The following is a 9,541-nucleotide window of genomic DNA, read 5'->3' as shown; positions in this document are numbered from 1 at the left end:
TACGTATATACCCTTCTCTAAAACGTGCGATGCGAACTAGTCACACGTATACTAGTATTCAACTTTTGAATGAAATATTCAATTTGTAACAGCTGACTTGATGGAGTTGGTGGTAGCGCACTTCTGTTGTGTAGTAGGGTTTAGGGTTTACCTGGGAGTTGGAGGTAGCGCACTTCTATTGGAGGTAGCACACTTCTATTGTGTAGTAGGGTAGCTAGGGCAGAGATTAAAATTTGGATGGACCAGCTTCACGTGACGCTGGCTGGATGTCGATTTGGTTAGCAAGAAGACTCTGCGGAGTCCGTCACTTTTCAGGTCGAGACAAAATATCTTCAATTCGTCCACAATGTGCTCTCGGCGAGGCACCTTCCAAGATGACGGCGTAGCAGCAGCAGACAGCAGGCCTGCCTGATTGGAGCTACGATGCTTGTACTGAAAGCAACTCGCGGCAGGGCGCTCTCCATCAAGAAGGGTGAGGAGGAGAAGTGTGTTAAGGTTACTTTTGCCGGGACAAGATGATTGGCTGGCTGCCACTGCGTCGAACGCCACGGGCTAATTGCCTCGTGTTCTACAACTTGCACTGGATTGGATGAGGAGTGGTCGACGGGGTCGATGAATCCAACTTTTGTGTTAGGTGTTACCCTATCTACTAGAAGACTAAGAACCCATCAGTGTACTTTTGGAATTAGGGAGTTGCAGGTTCAAGTCTGGGCTTCAATATCTACGAGGGTACGGTGGTCTCTGGTAGAGGAGATAGATCGGATCTCGTTAATTTCTGTACGGGCAAGGAGATACAGCGGACGTTGATTCTCATGCCAACATGTTCTCTATATAAAGGGGGATCACAACCAAAAAGTTTGTTGCGCGGACGGGAGAGAGTACTGACTCGGTTCTGTGAAATGAACTCAACATTGTTCCTTTTGATATCATGCTTACTATCTTATGCTTGCAACTTATTTTTTAACTACTCAATCCCTTGACTTACAATCCCTAACCTTCTATGTATTAGTACACCAAGATCATAACGTTACAACAACCAATCATGTGCGACTGAACTCAATGATTATAGTACACCTTTCTGTCTCAAAACAGAAAACTTATTTTTGAGGGAGATTGTTGCATTGATGATCTTTTAATCCTGAATCATAGGTACTCCATTAAATCCATGTTGGCTACATGTTTTTGAACATGCTAGGTGGAACCCCTTCGTGAGTGGAATGGGATCGACAAGCATTTGCTCTATATAATTATATGTTCAAGTTCAATTATTTGATTTTAGACTTTCTCGTTAACAATGTAATACTTAATGTTAATGTGTTTGACAACAACACTTGACTTATTGCTATAAGAATAAAACACTATCGGTTCATTATCACGGCCTATTGCTATAGGAATAAAACACTACCGGTTCATTATCACAATATAGCTTTAATGATATCTTAATGCTATCTACCTTGCACATGTGCTTGTTGACTTGTTGTCCATGTTCTCTTGCACATATGCAGGTGATTCCCCATTCAAGTGAATTTTAGAATATGGTTAAAGTTTTTTTTAAAAAAAATAAAATACTCGGGAACTGTCTTTAGCTCCCATAGGTAGGGCTAGACGAAATGCTCATGGCTCGTTGGCTCGCTTGATTCATGGTAAAACACAAACTACCAATTGGTTCAACTATTTACACCTGGAGATGCTTCCACTGATCAGACAACAAAAATATCTTGACTCTTAACGTTAACTAGCCGCCATTTCTGACAAAGTGTCACATCAACCTCCAAACACGAGGAAGCAAAAATGCCAGGGCATCATAATATGCTCCGACGTCTCCAACCGATGCCGCCACTCTCTAATTACAAATTACAACAGTACCCTATCAATCAGGAACAATACAGAAACTAAAACACTTGTGCCACCACTACCCAGGCCCTAGATCGAGTATCAATCAGGATTGTTAAAAACCCATTTTTACTGATCCCCATCGAGTTCTTCAATTAAACTACGAAGTTTTTGAACCATTGGGTTATCCCAGTGGACTCTGATCCTCTCAATGAGCAACCTATATGGATCATCGTCAGAGGGAGGTAAATCCCTTGGAACTGGAGGATTGAGAAAAGGGTGCTTAAGAAGCTGAGGTGTTCTCCATCGTTCATTTCGGTCCCAGGCGAGACACCTTTGCATCAAATCAATGAGCCATGGGTTGTCAACTGGTTCATACATGATCTTGTGGTTCCTATCAGTCACTCCTTTATATTTGTCCCAGAAAGTCTTGTAGTCTGCAAATGGTGTCTTGCCATACACCATCTGGTAAAGAATACAGCCAAGAGACCAGATATCTGAGGGGAGCCCGCACTTAATAATGTTACCATCCGAGTCTGTATCATTGCACATGAACGCTTCAGGTGACATGTAGTTGAGAGTCCCTACCTGCTCAGTGCAGTGAGAACCACAATTAGCCTTTCATAAAAAAACAACACACATAACTCATAACGGTAATATTATTAATATACAAGTGACGCCAACAAAGAAATGCTATAAGTGTAACATGGTACCTGAGCATCACGTTGAATGTTTGTTGTACCATTCATTATAGCCTTGGCGATGCCAAAGTCAATTAGTTTAAGTGAGCCCCTCACAAGCATAAAGTTTGCAGGCTTCAAATCAGAGTGGACAATTCGTTCCTCGTGTATTGTACTGACAGCTTCAAGTATTTGCTACAGTAGAAACGAAAGAAGAAAAAACATCACAAGGTGTCTGAAAGGCTCACATCACTTATTACTCCATTTAACTATGTCGACAGCCTTGGGGAAAACGTTCCACAACCACAATGTTTGTCCGTTAAAGATGCCAATTGCATCGTTATTACAATTTTCCACTACCTACTCCGTAATTAAGGGGGTGTTTGATTCCACCCAACTAAAAGACAAGACAAATTTGTTAAACCTAATTAAGCCTATATTTAATACTTATAATTGATATTCAAACATTTGACGTGGCACAAACTAAACTTTAGTCGGAGGAACCAAACACGCCCTAAATGCTTGGATAAACAGAATAGGTAACTTATGGCATCGCTGTTTCACATTGTTTTTTCCTTGAGACCAGTATTTCCTTGGTCAGTGCACATTGTGTGCTGTAAACTGAAATGGAATGACGAGAGTATGCAACTACAACACCAAATTCGAATAGGGTTCATTATCTCATCGGGCAACAAGATACAACAACTAATTCCATGCAATTCTTTTCTTTTAAAGTTTTTGCATAAACCTAGAAGAACTAACATACAAATACTAGTAGCAGAACCAGAAACCTGTTGGCCAGTAAATGCAATTGACCTAGCTACCTAGTACCTATCCAAGTACCCAATAGTCTCAAAAGATTAAAACTAACAGAACTAGCCATGGAGGATTAATTCGATTAGGATATGTGACAAAAGGACAGACTCAGCGTCCAAGGCAGATGAGTAGGGTTTAGGGAAAGCATAAACTCATACAAGCCTTCCGCCGCAAATGCTACGCTGCTTCAATGCCGCGACCTGGTGACTCAATGAGACAGCTCTCACCATAGCACGAGGCCTACCCTTCAACAATAATATATGACAACTTCATTTAATTGAAATAAAATATGACTTTTGGTCTGATGACACTATAGCATGAGATCTCATCTTTAGCTACAGTAGAGCCTAATTATCCAGTACTCAGATGCCTCATTTAGTCTATTTTGGATAAAAGGAAGGTTACCTGCCAATAAAAGCGCAGCCAATTTTCATCAATTTTCATAGTAGAGTTGTTCCTCTCCTTCCACTTCTGAGCAACCATGTTAGCCAAGTCAATTTCACCATATTCCAGAACCATGTAAATGTAGTGATCATCCTTAATTCTCCCATCCCTGGGTGACACGGTACTTTCTAGAAGTAGACTTTTATCAGTGACCTGGTTGATGCAAAATCAGTAGGCATATCAGAATATGTCACTCTGGAGATAGAATGGATAATTTGTGTAATAAGTAAAATTATTATGTGAAAATCAATAAGGACAGAGAACAACTCAACATCAGGTGCATTTTAGATAGTCAGTAGCTGCCGACAAATTACAATTGTATGGCAATGTGGTTAAAATCTTTGTCACCACTCACCACACACAACTTACAACCCTTTATATATGGCCCACAATTTACAATCCAATATATACAAGACAATTTCTGCTAATATAGTCATTGCAACTCTATAGTACTGGAGCTTGTACCAAAGATTTTATACATAGAAAAGCAACAACTGTTGTTCTTTAAGTACTGAAAATAAAGCAGAGAATTTTGCAGACATGATAACGTTAGGTGGAGGCAACGTACTAGACAGTAGACACACTGACTGAAGAACTTGTATTAAAAAAATTAACACCACATATTATCCAAATGTTACCAGCTAGACATCCTATGGGTGAATGTGCAGCTAGGACCAGAAAACAGCAGTAGAGTCTAGTGTTAGAGTATTGTTAGGGTTTCGGGGCTAGTCCCTGTGTAATTACTTGCATACCCTCAGTGTAATGGGTTTGGCCCAAGTACTCAGCTTATATACATGCACACCCAACCCAGTTAGGGTTAGGGTTTCCCATTCCAACTTCTAGTAATATCGTCTCATAAGTTTATAATATGAATGAATGAGAAATAACACAAAACAAAACAAAAATCATGATGCAGGTGAATTTTATGTGTTTCTATAAAAACTGCAAGGGAAAAATCCAATATAGATCCTAGATTCTATTCATTGATCGTCATTAATAATAGTCATATGGAAACTAAGTAAACTATAAAGGTTTATTACATAAAGTTGGTTACACAGGAAGGAAATGCAAATGATAATTCAAGAGCATGTTCTACGAGGAGATGAAGACAATGCAGTCACCTGTTTTGGTGGGACAAAGATACCAAAATAAAATTTCTTTTTGGAGATAAGGTTGGGAACTTGGTACCTCATAATCAATCATTTGTATGATATTGCTCCTTCCTTTCAACTTATTTAAGTACTCAATTTCTTGACAGAAACCATATGCAGTAGGGTAATCACGACCTCTAAGCTTGATCTTTTTCAAGGCATATATTATGCAATCTGATGATATAACTTTATGTACTTCACTGCTACCCCCAGATCCTATTTTACCAAGTTTCTGATAAAGTTTCCCGTTCACCTTAAAGAAAACATTAGGATCATAATTCTTTTTACGGCGCTCCTTCTCACCCTTGTTTGGTCGGGAACCACCACCATCCCTGGCAGATGTAGACTGATCATTTGCAGGTAATCCTTCAGAACGCAATCTGCCAATGCTAGAAACAGCTTTGTCCGTGGCACCATTACCTAGATTTTGAACCTGCTGGTTGTGGGGATTCCAGTCACCAACACCAGTTGCACCAGCATGCTCCTTTTGAGCACCATGGCCCAGTGCACCCTTGGAGGATTCTACAGCAGATTCTGGTATCTGCACTGGTGAAGTGTATCCGCCAACCTGTGGAGTCTGTGAACTTTGGACAGTAGGTCCCGAGTGAAGAGACATAGCAGTCACAGATGAACCAATGGCAGAGAAAGGAATCATATGCTTTCCATGATTCTGATTACGAGCCTCTTGGATCCCTCTCCGAGACAAATTAGACGCATCATATTCGATATCCATATCAGCTGCTATATCAACAGTTTGAAGCTCCTGATGGTTCTTCTGGTGATCATTCTGAGCTCCTTGATTTGCAGGAAAATTATCTCCTGCCGTCAATGAAACAGAATGTAGATAAGACAACATACTGTCCATTCTACTATCCACAGTGATGCATATATTATCACCTGCAATGTAAACTGATAACTAAACATGTACACAACTTTGCAGTTAAGTATCAAAGAAAGAAAAGGTTCCTTACTTTGTGACGTCAACTGTGGATTAACAACCGAATCAAGCTGTCCTTTCTTGAAACTTTCCCCCATCAATGCATTGCATGATGTAATTTGAGATGACAAAGCATCGAAAGCTGACTTCTCTGTATCCATCAACAGATTAGCCTTGTTTTTCTGCTGGCCAACACGTTGTGCACAGGTATCAGTGGTACTTTTTAGCATTGAGGGTGCTGTCAACATCAACTCATCTGGGGCAGAGGACCCTAATTTAGAAGTGCTATCGACTTTCTGTTGATCAGGCGTCACATTTGGCAGCATAGAGGGTCCCAACATGCCTCTCTGAGGCTGCGTAACAATTCGTTCCTGGTCTTTCGAAACAGAAGGGTTGGCACCAATTTTATTTGCACGCTCACCTCCGGAAACCAGGACCCGTGTTGCTCTTGGAAGTTTAGACTGCATTGGACCTGGAGCAAGGTCAGTTAGAAGCTGATCTAAATCATATCTGACATAATTCATTTGGATACCAATACAGTATACCAACTCGAGACAACATCACAGATAACTGAAGTTCCTAGAAACTCAACGACAGTGACAAAACCACGAAATCAGGTGCAACCATCACATTTTTTTATACGCTACCCAGTAAATCAGAAATATACAGAAGGTAAAATGCATCAACATAATTAGATTCGCCGAGGATAAGCGCCAAACATAAACTAGAACCCTAGACGGAAACAACATCAGAGAAGGGTAGGAATCCATAGCCGAATCCACTCACCGAAAGGCCTCTGCCGCTTGACAGCTGCATGAATCTGTTGCAGGAAGTGGGGAGGGGAGAGCGTGAGAGACGAGGACAACCCTGACGACGACGTCAGGTTGGTGGCGGCCGTGTCCCCGCCGGTAGGGACCGCGACGCCCTTAGCGGTTTGGGTTCCGTGGGCGTAGGAGGGCGCTGGGGGGCGAGTGAAGCTATCCCTGTTCTCCATAGACGGCGGCGGGAGAGACGGCGATGTGGCCCACCGGCATCTCGCCGGAGCGGCGGATCGGCGACGCTAGGGTTGCCTGAAGGCCAACTGTGGGTGAATCGGTGCAGTCAGCAGCGGGCTGGGAAGGCGTCACCGGGCGTGGGCTGGTAGGTGGCCATGAGACGGGAAGGCAGAGCTGAAGCGAATCGAAGCGAGCGGCTGGAGCCTGGAGGGGAGCGGGGGAAGGGAATGTGGGAGGAAACCACAAAATTTGAAATGAAGACAAAAAAAAAATCTCAGAGAGTCAGAGAGCTCCGAGGGAAAAAGGTAAAGGACTGGAACTGAAGGAAGGGTTCGTAAGCAATGGAGCTTGTGGTGCCGGATAGTTGAGTACGCTTTTGGAGTGCCGGCCCTACGTCGAACACTCGACTGTTTATTTTCGCTAGTGTATCACTAGACATTGCTTAAATAAAATAGTTATCTAAATACGATTCAAACTTATAAATTAGTTGAGTGCAAAAAATAAGGTATATGGTGTGCGGCCAGACAAGATAAGTTTTCTCTCTTTTTTTCACGCTCGCGAGATCAGAGACGGTGAGAAAAGATGTACTAAACTATAGATAATCAAATGAGTTGTGCCTAGCAAGCCGACCTAGTGTTCATGAGTCCTCAATAGTGGTGCCCTAGGTCACTATCTTTATAAATGAGAAGCCAGAACAATCTCGTGTGGAAAGTAATGAACCTATTCAAGAGAATCTTAGAAGATCTCAAAGGAAAACAAAAGGTCTGTAAGAAAAATAGACCCCGGGCCATTTGGCTAAATAAGTTTTGGTGTTTGATGATCAACATAACATGTGGACTAATGTGTTTGCCAGTGTTTGTGTTTGTAGTTCACAGGATGCTAAAGTTACTTGGACCAAGACATTGAGGAAAGTAACACCTCAAAAGAAGACATTATGAAGATCAAGTAAAGTCCAAGAAACAAAGGAAGTGTTGCCGATGGGTTGTCTGGTCTGGAGCACCGGACTGTCCGGTGCACCAGAAACAGTAGCCCTAACGGCTAGTTCCAAGTGTCTGCGCGTCAACGGTCAACTGCAGTGTCAGACCAACGGCTAGGCGCACCTGTCGGGGACCATAATTAGGGGTACCCCCAAGACTCCTAATCTCAGCTGGTAACCCCCATCAGCACAAAGCTACAAAGTCCTGATGGGCGCGATTAAGGTCAAGGCTCAGTCCACTCAAGGGACACGATCTCGCCTCGCCCGAGCCCGACCTCGGGCAAAGACAGCCGACCCCGGAAGATTCACGCCTCGTCCGAGGGTCCCCTCAAGCAACAGACGCACCGTCGACTCGCCCGAGGCACAGCTCGGGTAGGCTTCGCGGAGAAGCAACCTTGGCCAAATCGCCACACCAACCGACCATATCGCAGGAGCATTTAATGCAAGGACCGTCTGACATCTTATCCTGACGCGCGCTCTTCAGTTGACAGGGCCGAAGTGACCACAGTCACTTCGTCGCTCCACTGACCGACCCGACAGGAATACAGCGTCGCCTGCCCTGCTCCGACTGCCGTGCCACTCGCCAGAGTGAGGTTGACAGCGGCTAAGTCCAGCCTCGGGCGACATAGGAAGCTCCGCCTCGCCCGACCCTAGGGTTCGGCCCTCGTCTCGGCCTCGGAAGATAGACTCTGCCTCGCCCGACCTCAGGGCTCGGACTCAGCCTCGGCTCCAGAAGACGATGGACTCCGCCTCACCCGACCCCAGGGCTCGGACTCAGCCTCGGCTCCGGAAGACGACGAACTCCGCCTCGCCCGACCCCAGGGCTCGGACTCAGTGAAAATCGCCTAGAGGGGGGGTGAATAGGGCGAAACTGAAATTTACAAAGTTAATCACAACTACAAGCCGGGTTAGCGTTAGAAATATAATTGAGTCCGCGAGAGAGGGTGCAAAACAAATCACAAGCGAATAAAGAGTGTGACACGCGGATTTGTTTTACCGAGGTTCGGTTCTCGCAAACCTACTCCCCGTTGAGGTGGTCACAAAGACCGGGTCTCTTTCAACCCTTTCCCTCTCTCAAACGGTCCCTCGAACCGAGTGAGCTTTCTCTTCTCAAATCAACCGGGAACAAAACTTCCCCGCAAGGACCACCACACAATTGGTGTCTCTTGCCTTGGTTACAATTGAGTATTGATCACAAGAAAGAATGAGAAAGAAGAAAGCAATCCAAGCGCAAGAGCTCAAAAGAACACGACAAATCACTCTCACTAGTCACTAATGCTTTTGTGGAATTGGAAGATGATTTGATCACTTGGGTGTGTCTTGTATTGAATGCCTAGATCTTGTAAGTGGTTGGAAGTGTGAAAACTTGGATTTCTTGAATGTGGGGTGGTTGGGGGTATTTATAGCCCCAACCACCAAACTAGCCGTTTGGTGGGGCTGTCTGTCGCATGGTGCACCGGACTGTGTCCGGTGCGCCAGCCACATCACCAGGCCGTTGGGTTCCGATCGTTGGAGCTCTGACTTCTGGCCCGCCTGGATGTTCGGTGGCACACCGGACATGCACTGTAGAGTGTTCGGTGCGCCACTTCGCGCGTGCCTGACTTCTGCGCGCTCTGGCGCACATTTAATGCTTCTGCAGGTGACCGTTGGCGCGAAGTAGTCGTTGCTCCGCTGGCTCACCGGACAGTCCGGTGTACACCGGACACGTC

The 9,541-nt window shown here is 44.4% G+C and overlaps 1 protein-coding gene across 2 annotated transcripts; it reads right to left on the bottom strand.

Moving 5' to 3' along the window:
• Window positions 1–1,602: 1,602 nt before the first annotated feature.
• On the bottom strand, window positions 1,603–7,248 carry LOC103643870 (serine/threonine-protein kinase MPS1). Of its 2 annotated transcripts, none has more exons than XM_008667049.3 (6): window positions 6,648–7,248; window positions 5,896–6,333; window positions 4,962–5,821; window positions 3,735–3,926; window positions 2,547–2,708; window positions 1,603–2,421 (listed from the first exon to the last, which is right to left on the bottom strand). In XM_008667049.3, exons 1-6 carry the CDS (start codon window positions 6,853–6,855, stop codon window positions 1,963–1,965), a joined length of 2,319 nt encoding a protein of 772 aa, XP_008665271.1. In that variant the 5' UTR covers window positions 6,856–7,248; the 3' UTR covers window positions 1,603–1,962. The 2 variants fall into 2 exon arrangements, with proteins under 2 accessions (XP_008665271.1, XP_008665272.1); XM_008667050.3 differs by having other exon boundaries at window positions 4,962–5,743; window positions 6,648–7,239.
• Between the last annotated feature and the right edge of the window lie 2,293 nt (window positions 7,249–9,541).

The sequence above is a fragment of the Zea mays genome, chromosome 1 (assembly GCF_902167145.1).
Source record: "Zea mays cultivar B73 chromosome 1, Zm-B73-REFERENCE-NAM-5.0, whole genome shotgun sequence".
NCBI classification, from domain to species: Eukaryota; Viridiplantae; Streptophyta; class Magnoliopsida; order Poales; family Poaceae; genus Zea; species Zea mays.
Note: the sequence above shows the minus strand (reverse complement) of the source record. Positions and strands in the feature narration are given on the sequence as shown.

Bases quoted from the DNA above. Each gene is read 5' to 3' on its own strand.
- LOC103643870 (XM_008667049.3), bottom strand. From the start codon at position 6,855: ATGGAGAACAGGGATAGCTTCACTCGCCCCCCAGCGCCCTCCTACGCC. The intron at 6,334-6,647 runs GTGAGTGGATTC...ACCTTGCTCCAG, and splicing joins CAAGCGGCAGAGGCCTTTCG to GTCCAATGCAGTCTAAACTT. The intron at 5,822-5,895 runs GTAAGGAACCTT...TTTACATTGCAG, and splicing joins TCCACAGTTGACGTCACAAA to GTGATAATATATGCATCACT.